Genomic DNA, 17,708 nt, shown 5'->3' with positions numbered 1-17,708 from the left:
GAAAGAAATTAGAATATAAGAAATAAGAGAATAGTACTAAATCACCTAAATTGAATAATCTTTAAAAATATGAAGTGTAAAACTTTCTTGCCTTAATTAAACATGTAATAAATTTTCTTTCTCTATAATGTAAAATACAAGTACAAGAAGATCAGTTTGTCCAGTTTTGGGGTTTTGTTTTTACTGTTTTATGCAAATTGATATAAAGCTACCCAGTAAGTTTTAAAAATTATTTTTATTTATTTGGAAATGATATTTTGGTAGCATTGTCAAGGTTTATAATTTAACTCATATGCATGGGTAGTCATTTGAATTAGTCTTTTGACAAAAGTTAATAATAAAAAGATTCTGAGTTACCTACACCTCTGTAAATTTTGTTCATAATATCTGTAAACAAACTTAAATCTTATTACCTTATAATTCTTCTATTCCTTTCAGAAAATTATTTATAGCAAGTATAGTGAAAATCCAAACATCATTTACTAGGAAGTTAAATTGATGTAATATTGCTTTTGAGCCAGTGTATATCATTAAATATTCAGTCTGAATATAGGTTACATGGAATGGCAAAAACCATTGTTACAGCTAATTCAGAGAACAAATAAAATTTTAACTTAAAGAAGCAATACTATCCAAAAAATCGAACCTCTAGACAAATTAATAAGACATCTTTCTTACCTGGGCCATAGTTATCCTATGTCTGATCACTCCATGCTTTGAGTTCAGTTGGGTATTTGGCATCAATTCTTGGTGTCTTCAAGGATCATCTTTTTTTTTTCCTCAAATATTTATGTATAAACATTGATAATATTCTTTTGCTATTTATTAGTGGTTATAGAATTCAGCATTGTGGCCTCGTGTTAATTCCATATGAGAAAGAAATGGAAGGTATTTTTAACTCTAGTTAAATTTAGAAGTTTTTCTGTTTCATAAAATGGATCTATTTCAATATATTTTTAAAATAATTTCAATATGGTGCCTTCTGCTAGGGATCTGAAAAATGTTTGCAGACATTACTTCTTAAATCCTGAAAACATCCCTTTGAGGTAGGCGGGTGGTAAATATTATTGTCCCCATTTTACAGATGGAGAATTGAGGCACAGAGAGATTGTATGACTCACCCAGGGTCACAATACAAGTCAGTGGTGGAGCCAGGAATAGAACCCAAGACTCCTGACTCCTAATCCACTCCCCTAGCCACTAGGCCCTGCTCCCTCCTCAAGGTTTCCTCTTGTGTGAAATTCTCCTTTGAAATGCAATTTCTTGTTTTTAATTCATGGGGAAAGAAGTACCTGCTCTAATACTGCTCTAGGTAAGGCCACCAGCATATTCTTCCAGTCATTCATTCTAAGTTTTAAATATTTGAAATAAGGAGCTTTTTATATAATTTAACATTTTCAGTAAATGTCACGTTTAATAGGAACATATGAAGAGTTTTTCCCCCCCTCTTTCTTAGGATTTGCCTTTATTCAACATCCAAGTCTAATGTTTGAGCAAGAAGTGAAGAATCTATATAATAATATTTTATCTGATAAGAACTCCTCAGTAAACTTAAAAATACAAGTGTTAAAAAACCTCCAGACCTACCTACAAGAAGAAGATACACGTATGCAGCAAGCAGATAGAGACTGTAAGTGAAAATATATTCTTAAATTTCACAGTACAGTTACAGTTACAATATTCTGTAACTCATTTTCTTTAATCCAGATATCTAAATTTCCTTATATATTAGATGAAGGAATTTAATTAAGTAGGAGTCCTTGAGCTGACTTTGGGATATTTTAAAATCCCTAAAATAGTTGTAACATTTGGATATATACAAACCTTAATATCTTGAAGCAAGAGAAGGAATTACAGTTCACAGTGGGGTCTCAAAGGAGCCTCTGACACAAGGAAAAAAAACATTTTGAGGTTTGAGTTGTAGCCTTAGTTTATAGCTAGTAAAGTTAGTATGCTCTTACTCTGTGTTTTCCATTTGCTTCCTTTTTTAGGGAAGAAAGTTGCAAAACAGGAAGACTTAAAAGAAATGGGTGATGTTTCCTCAGGGATGAGTAGTTCCATCATGCAACTTTACCTCAAACAGGTGCTTGAGGCGTTTTTTCACACCCAGTCAAGTGTACGCCACTTTGCCCTAAATGTCATTGCTTTGACTCTAAACCAAGGTCTTATTCATCCAGTTCAGGTAAGCAAGTTTCAAAGTAGTAGCACTACTAAAGAGCCACTTTGTCATTTGATGACATTGTGATTAGAGAATTAAGTAGTTCTTGATTCCTCTTAATCTTTAATTTCTTTTTCTAAACTCTTCTTTTGTTTTTCTTAAGAGTTAGAGTCTTGCTATATTACCCAGGCTCTCCTCACATTCTTGGATTCAGGTGCTCCTTCTGCCTCAGCCTCCTGAGTTGGTCTAAACTTTTAAAAGTCTCTAAGTTTTGGACAGTCTCTTAGGTTGTCATTACTGCAGAGTACCTATATATTCATAATACTATCTCTATTAAACTTTACTTCCAATTTCTATTGATAGAACATGGACTCAAATCTTTTTTTAAGTAGGAATGACAAAATTATTTTAATCCATATTTTACCCTTAGCCCCATTAATCAACAATATGATAATAATACTCAAGAGAATTAACCGGGTTTAAGAGTATATGTTCTGGGGCTGGGGTTGTAGCTCAGTGGTAGAGCACTTGCCTAGCACGTGTGATGCATTGGATTTGATCCTTAGCATCACATAAAAATAAATGAATAAAAGTGTTGTATCCGTCTACAACTACCAATATTATTTTAAAAAGATTGTATGTTCCATAGAATAGAATTTTAACCATAAGAAAGTAAATTTTATAATCTGAGCTTAGTTTGCCTTTTTAATTTGGATGTAATATGACCTATCCAACATGTTAAAGCACTGGTGTGAGGATGAAATGATTTGATAAAGGGCTGGGGTGTAGCTCAGTGGTAGAGTGCTTGCCTAGCATGCATAAGACCCTGAGTTCAATCTCCAGCACCACAAAAGAGAGAGAGAGGAGAGACAGCAGGACGATGTAATAAACCTATTAATATTGGTGAGGATTGACAGCCAAAACTAAGGCAATATCTTGTGCTCAGGAGAATGCCATAGACTACAAAAGTAATCTTATCAAATTGTCTACTCTGTGCCCTTTAAAATTTTTTATTATTTCCTTGCTTTTTTTGGATTTTGTTTTTTTGTTTTTTCATGGGGCTTTATCTAAAATATGCTATATTTAAATATAACTGAGCTCAGTCAGTGATGGAGCGCTGGCCGAGCATGCCTGGGGCACTGGGTTCGAGCCTAGCATACATAAAAATAAACAAAATAAAGGTATTGTGTCCATCTACAACTAAAAATATATATATATTTTAAATAAATATAATGTGCTCTTCCCTGTGGTCTGAAACAAAATACATTGAGAAATATTTAATCAGTTCTTCATGCCTCACAGCTGTCATCAACAAGATCACTTATCACAGTGTACAGCAATATGTTAAGAATTTCGCCTTTTGCAAACTTAAGTTCTTTTTATTATTATATAGATTGCAAATCCCTTATCTGAAATATTTGGAACCATAAGTGTTGTATTTTAGAATTTTTCATAGTTTGAAATATTTGCTTAGCTTTTACCAGCTAGACATTCCTAATTGAAAATATGAAATGTTCCAAAATCCAAAATTTTCTGCTGGGCAAAGATTTCAGATTTTCAAATTATAGATTTTCAACAAGTATCTGCTTATTTAAACCTTTTATTTCATTTGTTTTGTTTGTTTTGTGGTACTGGGTATTAAGCCCAGGGACATTCTGCCACTGAGCTAAACCCACAGCCCTTTTTATTTTTTGAAATAGGGTCTCACTCACTGTGTTGCCGAGGCTAGCTTTGAATTTGTGATCCTCCTACTTTGCCTCCTGAGTCACTGGTATTATAGATATGTGCCGCCATGCCTGGCTTGCTTTTCAGAACTGATTAAAATTTTCACAAAAAGAAATTATAAGAGTGGTACAATAAATTGCTTTATGCTTTTCACCTGTATTCACCATCTGCTTTTTTCTGAATCATTTGATAGTAAATTTCAGATGTGATTCTTTACATGTCAGCATGTATCTTTAAGAACAAGGATATTGTCTATATACAATCATCAAGTTTAGGAAATTTAAAAGTTGATCTAATAAATGGGTCCGTTTTCAAAGTTTTCCTAGCTAAGCCAATTATGTTCTTTAGAGACATTCTCATTTCTGGTCTGAGATTTAACCCATGATCACCCATTTCATTTGTTGTGGTATCTGTATCTTAAAGTAGTTTTATGTATTTTTCTGACCTTCTCAATGCTGTCTGATTCAAATTCATTTAACATAGAAATGGTGTGTCTTAGGATTTAGCCCAGCACTTGCTTAATATGCGTGAGGCCCTGGATTTCATCCCCAGCAACAGGAAAAAAAAGTAAAACAAATATAGCTTTACAAACTATCTGATTGTTTAGATCACACCTAAAATCAGCTTAGTGAAAAAATTATATTTTCCTAAGCTTTCACATATGGGAGGAAATTACTTTTGCCCTGTATTATTTTTACATAGCAATTTTAGTTAAGCTTCAAGAATTATTGAATTACACATTTGTAGTGTATTTTATGTGATAATCTTAAGTGAATAATCTTAGTGTGGGAGTACTCTAAAGAATCTTAAATTTACTTTGAAATTATTTAAATTTCACATCAATATTTTGCTAATGCTTTCTTATTTAAAATCAAAATTTATTATTTTAAAAAGAACATTAAAACACAGCATTTGTAGGCAAGCCTATAAAGCTAAATTTATATGTCCCAGATATACAAATTTTGACATATGTTGAGGTACATATATTTTTTTTTTACTGTAATATCTTATAAATATTTTTTTTCCAGTGTGTTCCATATTTAATTGCTATGGGCACAGACCCAGAACCTGCTATGCGGAACAAGGCTGATCAGCAGCTTGTGGAAATAGACAAAAAATATGCTGGATTCATTCATGTATGTATTTTTTTCCTCTTTTCACATTTTTTGTTGGTGCATTATAATTGTATATAATGATGATAATAATGGGATTTGTAGTTATATGTTGCACATGCACGCAATTTAACAGTACGGTTTAGCCAGTTTCACCCCCAGTACTTCCCCACTCACTTCCCACATTGTACCACCTGGTCCCTTTCCTCTGCTAATCTCCCTTTGATTTTCATGAGTTCCTGTCAGCCCTCCAACTTTCTTTTCATTTTTCCTTTGTAGCTTCCACATATGAGAGAAAACATATGACCCTTGCTTGACCTTCTGAGTTTGGCTTATTTTGCTTAACATAATGGTCTCTAGTTCTATCCATTTTTTCTGCAAATGATGTGATTTCACTTTTTTTATGGCTGAATAAAACTTACATTGTGTATGTATGCCACCTTTTCTTTATTCGTTCTTCTGTTGATGAATGCCAAGACTGGTTCCATAGTTTGACAATGGTGCACATATATATATTTTTAATAGAATAACATGTATTTAAACATCTTTCTTTAACAAACAGGTCATTTATTTTAGAATAATATGTTTTGCTTAGTACTTATCTTTTAAACATGCAATTAAGTATCCCCAAACTGTTTATTCTAGTTTAAAATTAACTTAAGATAGGTCCAGTAAGTACACTGGCTGAAAATTAGGAAGCGTTAGTTCTAGAGCCTACTCTGTGACTATGGCAGCAAAGACTTCCAGTCCTCAGTTTTTTCTTATAAAGTAAGAGGAGATGTCTAGAGTTCCTTCCAGCCTTTCATTCTGCAAATTGTATTATTTTAAATGAGAAAAACAAATTTCAAAGTTAATCTCAAAATGTTATGCTGAAAGTATACTTTCAATTTAATTCTTTTAATTACCTTACCAAAATTAGACTTTTATTGATTTCAGATGAAAGCAGTGGCTGGTATGAAGATGTCTTACCAGGTACAACAGGCAATCAACACGTGCCTAAAAGATCCTGTAAGGGGTTTCAGACAAGATGAGTCCTCTAGTGCTTTGTGTTCACACCTTTACTCCATGATCCGTGGAAATCGCCAACATAGACGAGCCTTTCTTATTTCTTTACTCAACCTCTTTGATGACACAGCAGTAAGTATAGAAACTTGTTATTTTAAAAATATAAATGTTTTAGAAATATTATGCCTCAAGTAGTCATCACTTTTAAAATCTTGCCATTTTAGCAAATTTAGTAACTATATTATGTGTTTTCTTACTCTGCTTTTATTTACATTTAATACAATCAAAACTGAAGGGGAGGGGTTGGGGTTGTGGCTCGAAGGTGGAGCGTTCGCCTAGCATGCATTAGGCACTGGGTTCGATCCTCAGCACCACATAAAAATAAAATAGACATTGTGTCCACCTATAACTAAAAAATAAATATTTTTTAAAAAACTGAAGGGGAAATTTTATATGAGAATAAATATAATGAGGAGTAAAGTATAATTGTACCTCCATCCTGAGTATCATATTTATTCAGTACCTGCTGTTATATCAGTCATTGTATAAGAGATTATAGGATAAAATACAAAAGCATACTTTAATTAAAGAGTAGTGGTATCTACTCACTTAGAGCTTACAGACCAGTCTCTGTATATAGCAGCTTTAAAAGAAAATCTTCTAAATCTTTAAATGTAAATCTTTTTTTTTTTTGACCACTTGTTAGCCTAACACAGATTTCTCACAATAAAATAAAATTATAATTGCCAGAGTAGAGATACTTTACTAGACCTTTTCCTTTTACAGTGCTACATGAAATTTTACTGAGTATGACCTAGCAAATAAATATTACAAACATCTGTTTCAGAATTGCCTGGGATATAATTTGTCATCACCACCATCATCATTATATCATCAGTATTCTGCTTTCACTATGTGTAGGACTCTTTGCTTATGATGTAGTGCTTTTGCCCTCAGAGGATTTTTACCTCCAGTTATGGGGATAGGACACAAAATAAAAAGAATAAATAGTGATTGAGGGTAGCATATTCTGAGTGCTTGGTGGTTTGTATTGAAGCTATTACTGCAGTCCTTCCTTGTCTCTCTATTGAGCTTACTTCCTGTGTGATTTCACTGCCTACTGTGTATTATCCACTGGACATTTCTGTTATCTCAGCATTTGAAACTGGAAATTCAGCTCTCATGATGCAGTATTTTCTTCAAAGCACCTCCAACAAAGGTTATCAGAGGAGGAGCATATCACTGAAAGCCTAAAGGGATTTGATGAGCCAAATCTACTCTATATACCAGAAGAGGAAGATGTTTTTACCCCCAGGCAGGGGTAATACAAATAAGAATATGTGGCAGATAATAAATAGATTGTCATTTGTTGGGGCAGGAAGGTCTCAATGAAACATACTATCTGAAGGATCCTATAGACATTGGAGGATTGTTGAAAATATTTAAATAAAATGATGAGAACAAGTGCCAAAGAGCATTTTTAAAACGTGATTTTTTCCATCATTGTGTTCACAATGAAGTTTATAAAGAATTGATTTGGGGCTGGGATTGTGGCTCAGCGGTAAAGCGCTTGCCTAGCATGGGCGGGACTCAGGTTCAATCCTCAGTACCACATAAAAATAAAAGCATTGTGTTGTGTCCATCTACACCTAAAAAATAAATATTAAAGAAAAAAGAATTGATTTATTTTAATGATAGTAAAGAAAGAAGAATGGGTAATAGGTAAGAAAAGGAAAAACATTGTGAGGAAGAAATAAATCAGATTATGTAAGAAGAATAGGCAAAAAATAACTGGAATATATTTGTCCTGAGCACCAAAGAGAATAATGGGACTGTTGCTAATGCCAGTTTGAAAAGGAGTTGACTTGAGTAGGATATGTAAGGGAATAGTCGAAGAGTTAGGAAGAGAAAACTGAGGAACATTTCAGGAAATAAAGTATGGGTAATAGTGTCAGACGCTACTGAGAAGTCAAGGAGAATAGAAGTAAAAATAAAAATACATAGGTTGGGATGATTGGTGAACCTGGTAGACAGAAACAGTCAAAGAGTGAGATACAAAAGCATACTTTAATTAAAAGAGAAGTAGAGAAGGATGGAGAAAGCAGTCTAAACTTTTTTAAAACCTACTATGTTCCATTATCCTATACAGAATTGAAAAATTGAGACTTAATGAGTTAAGAAGTTTAATTTTGAAAGGAAGGAGCAATATAAGACTTTTATGACAAAAGTTGCAGAATTTCAAGTTTCCTTTTTGCTTTTTTTAATTTATTTTTGAACTGTAAGTATGTAGAAGGAATTTGAATATTATCAAGTCCTTCTGTTTACATTTTATATGATTTATGAAATGCTGAGAATCTGTTTACTTCTTTTTAAAACCAAAAACTAGCAAAAACTATAATTTTTCTCTTAAATTTTGCCTATCTGGTAATGCTGTCAAAACAACTCTGACATTCTAAATTACAAATATATAGGAAACTGACAAATGTTTTATTAGTACATGAATTTGGGGTTGTTGTTTTTTTTTTTTTAACCCATGTATTAGTACTATAATTACCACTTGATTTTGAGGGCAGAATAGTAACTGTGTGTAACTGATCTCCATATGAGTTAAACTCTTAGAAGCACAATGACAAACAATGATGAACTCATAGGTATGTTTTCTGATGCAGTATGGCTTTATCATAAAGGTCACATATACTCTATAAGAAAACTTCAAGGATTTTCATTTGGGTACACTAAAAAATTCACCTCTTACCTCTTAAGTTAGTATGGTGTAAGTTATCATAAAAATCTTCTAAAATAGGTATAAGATTATTTTATAAACTCTATTTCTGTCCCCAACCCTTTTCTTTCTTATCTACCTTTCTTCCTCTTTCTTTCCTTCTGCCTTCCTTCTTCCTCCCGTCTTTTTTTTTAATCCATCCCCTCTTTTATTTCTCTTTGTCTCTCTTTAACATTAACTGAGGTGAAAGTGCCCTGTAATATTTTTTCTAAAACGTTTTTTTGGATGGGTTTTTAGGCTATCCACTAAATGTGTGTACCTTTTTTTAAAATTTACAGAAAACAGAAGTGACTATGCTCTTGTATATAGCAGACAATCTAGCCTGTTTTCCATACCAGACACAGGAAGAGCCGTTGTTTATAATGCATCATATAGACATTACACTCTCAGTTTCTGGTAGTAACCTACTGCAGTCATTCAAGGAGGTAAGTTACACACATTACTATTCTTAATGAATCTTTCAAAATACAGGCATGCTGTTTTCATTGTTTTGTTTTTCATTTTTATTCTTTCACAATATATTAAATCTTTCTAAATTAACTTATTGAAATCTGGGCAGTCCTTGAATTGGGAGAGGAAGTGGGTTACCATTTCTAGTCAGAAAGATCTAAAACCATCCATTTCTAGATCACTTAGGTGATTTTATAAAATATACACACATGGATTATTCTGATAAGCCATCCCACTTCTTATTTCTCATCTTAAACAACAACCTTAAGTGTTTCATTTTCATTCATATATCCATTTAAACCTCATTTTAGAACACCTTACTATTCTGTAAATCTTGTGCTGTAGGTCATAATAGTGTACATAAAGATATGTAGATGTGAGTATATAGCCTACTTATAGAGAAACATTAAATTCATAATACCATTGATCACCTTGTCCTTCAGCAACAGCTTCATAATGGAGTTATAGCATTTTACATGTCCAAAATCTTATAAACTTTGTCTTTTCTGTTATGACTTTTAGAAAATTTTAATTAATTATAAAAGCACCCTTAACATAGTTAAGCACTCCGTAAATTCTTTAAAAGTTGAATGGAATATTTTTATGTGCTTGATAATGCAATTAGATCTCATTTTACAGTAGTAGTGCTCAAAACAGCCTTGTGAAACCAGTAAGTCAGGGAAATTGTTTAAGCTATTTTATTAATTTTAAGCTATCTTAAATTATTTAAGCTATCTGGAATTAAAGAAGTATTTAAACCCTTGCTAATTTAAGTGTGAACCTCAGACTAGAAGCACTAGGTTTACCCAAGAGCTTATCAGAGCTGCAAAGCCTCAGACCCCACACTAGCCCTGCTGAAATGCCCATCTGCATTTTTAACAAAATCCATAGGTTATTAGTATGCCCATTAATGTTTGAGAACTTAATGATTATACAGAAATTTTAGCCATCGTGCTTATTTTATTTTGTTACATTTGTAAATAGAATTGTAACATTTTTCCTGTTTTATTTCGAGGTATTGGGGTGCACTACCACTGAACTACATTCCCAGCCCTTTTTACTTTTTATTTGGAGAATTGCCAAGGCTGTCTTAAACTTGCCATCCTCCTGCCTTTGCTCCAGAGTCACTGGGATTGGAGACCTGTGCCACCAAACCCAGACTATTTTATTTCTCAGCAGTTAACATTTTGAATAATTGTTTTTGTAATTAAGTTATCCTCCCCATTCCACCACATAAACCCAGTTGACTTAGAGCTAAAATTTTCAAAAAGTACAGAGAAACAGGATTTAAGTTTTCAAGGAGTAGTTTGATAGATGCTGAGGATGTTTAAGCCTACTGTATTCTCATTTATATAATTGCTTTATATAAATGGCATGCCTCTGTACCAAACTGATACTTTTGTAGAACTGTCTTTCATTACTATCCTTATGAGAAAATTGTTTTCCTTCTAGTGATATTTCAAAGGGGTATTTTGAAATTCAGAGGTATTTCAGGGGAGAGGAGGATGGCTATTTTATATGATTTTACTTATTATAAGTCTTGGGACCTAACTTTTCCCCAAGACATACTTCTCCAATTGTTTATAGGAAGTCATGGGCTTTATAAAATGTTAGTTTAAGGAAGCTTTTTTTAAGTTATTGAATGGAACATACTTACATCTGTTAGTGGTAATTTATTTTTATTATTTTTCAAACGGAAGAATTTCCTCTTTCTTTCAGTCTATGGTAAAGGACAAAAGGAAAGAGAGAAAATCATCACCTAGTAAGGAAAATGAGTCAAGCGAGAGTGAAGAAGAAGTTTCCAGGCCTCGGAAATCGCGGAAACGTGTAGATTCGGATTCAGATTCAGATTCAGAAGATGATATAAATTCAGTGATGAAATGTTTGCCAGAAAATTCAGCTCCTTTAATTGAATTTGCAAATGTCTCCCAGGGTATTTTATTGCTTCTCATGTTAAAACAACATTTGAAGAATCTCTGTGGATTTTCTGATAGGTAAGTTTACATAAGCAGTGAGAGGAAACCAAAAATTCACTCTGTTCAAATAATAAAGAAATATAAACCTAGTTTTTATTGCATGCTTATCTTAATATTGGAAATAGTTTTGGTAAAAAAAAAAAAATGCATGAAGTGGTGAATGCCCATAAGCCTAGCGACTCAGAAGGCTAATAAGGCTGGAGGATCACAAGTTCAAGGTCATCCTAGGCAACTTAGACCCTATCTCAAAATAAAAAGGATTGGGGGTGTAGCTCAGTGGTAAAGTGTCCCTGGGTTCCATCCCCAGTATCAAAAATTAATTAATTAATTACAATTTTTAAAATTAAAAATGCACAAATTGCCATGCATGGTGGCTTGTACCTCTGGCCCCAGCTACTTGGGAGGCTAAGTCAGAAGAATCACAAGTTTGAGTCCAACCTGGGCAACATTAGGCATCATTGAGATGCTGTCTGTTTAAAAAAATGTTAAATAAATACACAAATATATGAATTGGTCAGTCAATCTCATGATCCTGAATTCAACCCCAGAACGAACGTGATCCTTTTTATTATTACATAATATTCCACTGTGTAATATATTATTAATTTATTTATTTTCTTACAGTATTCAAAGAGGAAAAACTTTTTTTTTTTTGGTGACAATACATTATGAATAAAAGGGTTCATTTTGTTGATTTCTTTAAAAAGGCTTTCCTGAAGACAGTGAAATCTTAAAATAGATAACAACTTTAAATTCATAAGGAACTATGAAATCAAAATAGATATAAATCAGGGTGGGGATTTAGCTCAGTTGGTATAGGGTTTGTCTTGCATGCACAAGGCCCTGGGTTCAATCCCCAGTAGCACAAAAACAAGATATAAATCAACTAGGCTGAGCTCTAAGAGACCCCATGCTTGCCTTCGTGTGTATGGGTGTGTGGGGGGTTGTGTTACTGGGTATTCTGGGGATTGAACACGGGGGTGTTCAGCCACTGAGCCTACATCCCCAGTCCTTTTCATTTATTTTGGGATGGAGTCTCCATAAGTTACTGGGTCTGGCCTCTAACTTGTGATCCTCCTGCCTCCGCCTTCCAAGTTGGTGGGATATGGGCATGCGCCATCATACCTGGTTGCCAGATAATCTTTATAAAGTAGGAGATGGAGAAGTGCTAATTATTATGAACGTTATTAGTCACTAAAGGTATCTTTAGTATTCTTGACATGTCTTACAGTCTGAAACCTTAGAATAGGAATCAAAAATTCAAATTTAATAAGAGACAAATAATGAAATAAGTGGACCAGGTCAATGGCCAACTAGAAAGAGTATGTTTCATGTAAAAGGATCACTTAAGTGGACATTTTTAGGACTTAGGGATGTAACTCAGTGGTAGAGTATATCACTAGCATCTGGAAAGCCCTACGCTTGATCCCCAGCACCCAAAAAAAAGGACGCGCTTGCCTGGCATGCACGGGGCGCTGGGTTCGATCCTCAGCACCACATAAAAATAAAATAAAGATGTTGTGTCCACTGAAAACTAAAAAATATATATTAAAAAAAAATTCTCTCTTTCTCTCTCTCTCTTTTAAAAAAAAAAAAAAAAGATGCTTCTTAGGTTTTCATTCACATGTTTCCCCAGGAGAAGTGGGTAGAGTTCCTACATTTTCAAGAGAAATTTAAACTATTTTTTTCTAACACGGTGCTGCAGATTGAACCCAGAGTCTTCACACACACTAAGCATGTGCTCTATCACTGAACTACATCCCCAGCTTTAGAAATTCAGAATTTTGTGATTGGTAGGTAAATCTTAGCAACTAATCTAGAGTAACTTAAAACCTTATAAGATCTTGGCAGTGTAAAGGAGTTGGAAAGATTTATAATCAGAGTTGCTAGTAATCTGAAACAAGTTTATAAACCATCAGTCTGGCTGCTGTGCAAAGAATGAATAGGCGGAAGGCAGCAAGCAGAGGGCAAGCCAGCTAGGTTTTAGTAAGTCATTGTACTAAAGCTGCCTTGTAATCACAGTATTATAAAACAGACATGAGAAACTAATTTCATTAAAAGAATATTTCTTATCTATAATCAGATTTCTCCAAATTTGGTGCTTCCTTACATCCAGGTATTTTTTTCTCCATCCCCATCCTTTTGATGCCTCTATTTAAGACAAACACTGATAGAAACAAGATAAAATTATTTTTTCAATCTTTGTTTCTTATTTCTTTTTTAAAATTATATTTTTATGTCCAAGTTCATTAGTTGAAATCTATGTAATAAAAATGTTGTTAATAAATAAAATATAACTTGAATCAGTTTAAATGTAAGCACCTGAAAATTTTTTAAGCTTTTGGTTTTATTTTCCCAAAACAGTAAAATTCAGAAATACTCTCCATCTGAGTCTGCAAAAGTATACGATAAAGCAATTAACCGAAAAACAGGAGTTCATTTTCATCCCAAACAAACACTGGACTTCCTGCGGAGTGATATGGCTAATTCCAAAATCACTGAAGATGTGAAGAGGAGTATAGTAAAACAGTATCTAGATGTGAGTAGTAAAACTGAAAATATTTCTTTCTCATTATGACTGTTTTGGAAAGTACATTTTCAGGAGAGAGATAGCTGTCTCATTTACATTGAATGTAAGCTTCGTGAACTATCAATTTATTATTCTCTGTATAGTTTTAATAAGGTACTTTAAGAGTGACTTTCCTTTTGCACCCACTACATCATAATTATTGTTCCTTAGGAAAAAACAGTTCATAGATAAAATATGAAAGATTATAGTAAAAGTGTGTGTATTTTTAACTCAATGGATTATATGTTATATTTCATAAAGGAACAACTGTGAACAATCCTCTTTTTACCTTTGGCTATTCTGTTCTCCTTTCTGACAAGCAATATTACTTTTCATGTATTCTTACATGAGTAATATGTTACATATTTATATATCTATGTATACTTACTTACAAAGTATGTGAGACAGTGTGTACAAAATGTGCTTAAATGTCTTTAAGTATTCAAATTCATAGAAACAGAAAGTAAAATCTAGGTTGCCAGGGTCTGGGAGGAAGAATGGATAAGTAGTTAACTGTTATTAATGAGTATAGGGTTTGTGTTTAGAATGATAGAAAAGCGGGGCTTTTTTATTTATTTATTTTTATGTGGTGCTGAGGATCAGACTCAGGGCCTTACACATGCTAGTTGAGCACTCTACTGCTGAGCCACAACTCCAGCTCCAAGTTTTGTATTTTAATCTGCTCAAAGCAATAGCTGAACATAAGTCATATCAGCTTTTTGACTAAGAATGAAGTCTACACAATGGTCATATTATTCACACATTTTACTAATATTTTACTCTAAATTTTTTTTTAAGTATTTTAGTTCTCTTTTGTGCATGGTGAGAGAAAGGGATTCAGTTTCATTTTGTTGCATATGGATTTCCAGTTCTCCCAGCACCATTTGTTGAAGATGCTATCCTTTCTCCATTGCATGCTTTTAGCACTTTTGTCTAATATAAGGTAGTTGTAATTTTGTGGATTGGTCTCTGTGTCCTCTATCCTGTACCATTGGTCTACCCGCCTGTTTTGGTACCAGTACCATGCTGTTTTTGTTACTATTGCTCTATAGTATAGTTTGAAATCTGGTATCGATATACCTCCTGTTTCACTCTTCCTGCTTAGAATTGCTTTAGCTATTCTGGGTCTTTTATTTCTCCAGATGAATTTCATGATTGCTTTTTCTATTTCTGCGAGGAATGCCATTGGGATTTTGATTGGCATTGCATTAAACCTATAGAGTACTTTTGGTAGTATGGCCATTTTAATGGTATTAATTCTGCCTATCCATGAACAAGGTATATCTTTCCATCTTCTGATCCTGCAATTTGTACACATGGAAAAATGAGAATTCATACCCTATTTGAATCAAATGTATGATATGTCGGGATCATTGTATTGTCTTGAGCAACTAATAAAAAAAAAGCAAAAAAAAGAAAATCTATAGCTTTCAAACAGAAAAAAAAAGTATTTTAGTTCTCATTTTGAATTCTTCACCATTCTTTGTTTCCTTTTTCCTCTTGTTTTGTCTTAGCAGAGAACAAAGAGGGCAAAGAACTAAAAAGATGTCTAACCGAATTTCTAATCACCTGAGTACTTGATGACTTAGACCAAGAGTTAGCAAACTATGGCTTATGGGCCAAATCTGACCCATTGCCTGTTTTTTTTTGTTGTTGTTGTTTGTTTGTTTTTGTTTTGTTTTAATGAAGTTTTAGTGAGATAGCCATGCTCAGTCTATAGCTGCTTTCTACAACAGTGGTAAAGTTGCATAATAGTGACTTAAGGTTTGCAAACCCAGAAATACTTATCCAACTCTGTTTACCAACAGTTATTTTGAACAGTAAATGTGGTCTTTTCACTCACTACTGCCATAGGATACTGTATGCCATAATATACATTTAGGAATTTGACAATCTTGTGTGAAATATTTACTTAAAACTCTGAATTAATATCTATTTTTTTATAGTTCAAACTTCTCATGGAACATCTAGACCCTGATGAAGAAGAGGAAGAAGGAGAGGTGTCAGCTAGCACAAATGCTCGGAACAAAGCAATTACCTCGCTGCTTGGAGGAGGCAGCCCTAAAAATAATACAGCAGAGACAGAAGATGATGAAAGTGATGGGGAGGATAGAGGAGGAGGCACTTCAGGGGTGAGGCGGAGGAGGAGTCAACGTATTTCGCAGCGTATTACGTAAAATGATTTTTATGTGCTTATATATGTCAGTCTATTAAATGTACACCAAGTAATGTAATACTTATAAGAGAAAACATTTTGTAGATAGAGATTCTCTACCTAACCATTTATATACATCCTTTTGTAGAAAGTTTAACATAAAAGATAATAAAAAAAAAACAGAAATGAGATTTATGCAGCAAAAAGGGTTATTAATTTTTCTTTGAATTGTATTAACGTGTGTTATCCTTTTTATTGTTGCTAAGTTTTATGTAGCTTTATGGTTCATATGTATATATAATTTTATATCAAGAGTAAAGACACGGGTACAAATTAAGAGTTTTATGGTTTTACAAGTATATTGTTAACCCCTTGGCGCTGGCGGTCACGGTGCGTCTCATTGCCGGCAATGGAAGTGTGCTGGGAAATCCCAACTCCCGGCGTCAAGGGATTAAAAGCAATAAAAACAATAATTTCACTAAAATTCTTTTGTGTAACACTTCGTCTTTTTTCCCCCCCTCCCAATGTTTTAGTCATTGAGAAGGTCAAAACGAAATTCAGACTCTACGGAGTTGGCAGCACAGATGAATGAAAGTGTTGACGTCATGGATGTCATCGCTATTTGCTGTCCAAAGTACAAAGATCGACCACAAATTGCAAGAGTAGTACAGAAAACCAGCAATGGCTTCAGTGTTCAGTGGATGGCAGGCTCCTACAGTGGCTCCTGGACTGAGGCTAAGCGCCGTGATGGCCGCAAACTGGTGCCTTGGGTAGACACTATTAAAGAGTCAGACATTATTTACAAAAAAATTGCTCTAACGAGTGCTAATAAGCTGACTAATAAAGTTGTTCAGACTTTACGATCCCTGTATGCCGCCAAGGATGGGACTTCCAGCTAATGAATTTGTACATGCAGCCAAATTTACAGGAATTTTTTTTAAAGGCAGAAAAACTTGAAATATCAACATTCTGGCAAAAAAAAAAAAAAAAAATCAGTTTTTTGAAGAGTAAGAGTGGAACCTGGGATGCAGGAACAAAAGAAGGAAATGTTGGGCAAACATTTTTGTGGGAGCTCCCTTCGCTGTTGTGCAGCAGAAACAGATTCTCAGTTCATTTTTACTCCCACTGTATTATAGTTTAACAAAAATTGTTTATATCTTGGAAAAAAACTTTCTGTTTAAAAAAAATAAACAAGTGAATGTTGGAAATTAGTCTGTTAATGTTCTTAATAAAGTGTTCTTGGAGTTTAACCTAGCAGCGGATGGCTTTCTTTAGCTTAGCCCAGTTTCCAGGGAAGCATTGTTTTTTCCAGGCTGTAAAATGGCAGAATCTCCTGGATATATAATTTATTATGTTGAAAAAAAAAAAAAAAGCATGCAGTATCTATGACCTATCTGCAGAAGGAGTTTTTGTAAATGTAGATTTTGTTGTATTAGGTCACCCTGAAAACAATACAAGAAAAGGGATCCCCAGGCAATCTGGTGGAGCGAATACTGCAATAAATTTTTTTACTTCTCTTTGTTACTTGTCTGTTTCCATTTGAATTTCTTATTGTAAAAAATCTGTTTAAATCCATTTATATTATTTTGCAGTCTTATGTAAAATTTATTATATCACTGATTTTCAAAGCAAAACATAAAAATATTGTTTATACAGTTTGTATAGGCTGACTTCTGAATAATTGGTATCTTATTATTTTCATTCCCATAAGAGGGTGTAAACAATTAACTCCAGGGTTTTATTGTATCCTGCAATATTTAGTATTAACTATATATG

The 17,708-nt window shown here is 33.5% G+C and overlaps 1 protein-coding gene across 2 annotated transcripts in view; it reads left to right on the top strand.

Annotated features, from left to right (window-relative positions):
* Nipbl (NIPBL cohesin loading factor) overlaps positions 1-17,456 on the top strand; it is a 177,595-nt gene extending 160,139 nt beyond the window's left edge. The window contains exons 39-47 of one of the 2 annotated variants that reach the window (XM_046422262.2): positions 1,457-1,630; positions 1,992-2,182; positions 4,912-5,019; positions 5,932-6,132; positions 9,061-9,207; positions 10,952-11,226; positions 13,573-13,747; positions 15,724-15,909; positions 16,466-17,456. In XM_046422262.2, coding sequence (XP_046278218.1) covers positions 1,457-1,630; positions 1,992-2,182; positions 4,912-5,019; positions 5,932-6,132; positions 9,061-9,207; positions 10,952-11,226; positions 13,573-13,747; positions 15,724-15,909; positions 16,466-16,831 — 1,823 coding nt within the window. In that variant the 3' untranslated portion in view covers positions 16,832-17,456. Of the gene's footprint in view, positions 1-1,456; positions 1,631-1,991; positions 2,183-4,911; positions 5,020-5,931; positions 6,133-9,060; positions 9,208-10,951; positions 11,227-13,572; positions 13,748-15,723; positions 15,951-16,465 lie in introns of both variants that reach the window. The other variant, XM_046422263.2, reaches the window with a different exon arrangement.
* The last annotated feature ends 252 nt before the right edge of the window (positions 17,457-17,708 follow it).

The sequence above is a fragment of the Marmota monax genome, unplaced genomic scaffold, assembly GCF_021218885.2.
Source record: "Marmota monax isolate L192 unplaced genomic scaffold, Marmota_monax_Labrador192_F-V1.1 WCK01_AAM20220418_F8-fsc00077, whole genome shotgun sequence".
Lineage (NCBI taxonomy): Eukaryota > Metazoa > Chordata > Mammalia > Rodentia > Sciuridae > Marmota > Marmota monax.
This window is presented reverse-complemented; position numbering and strand designations above follow the sequence as displayed.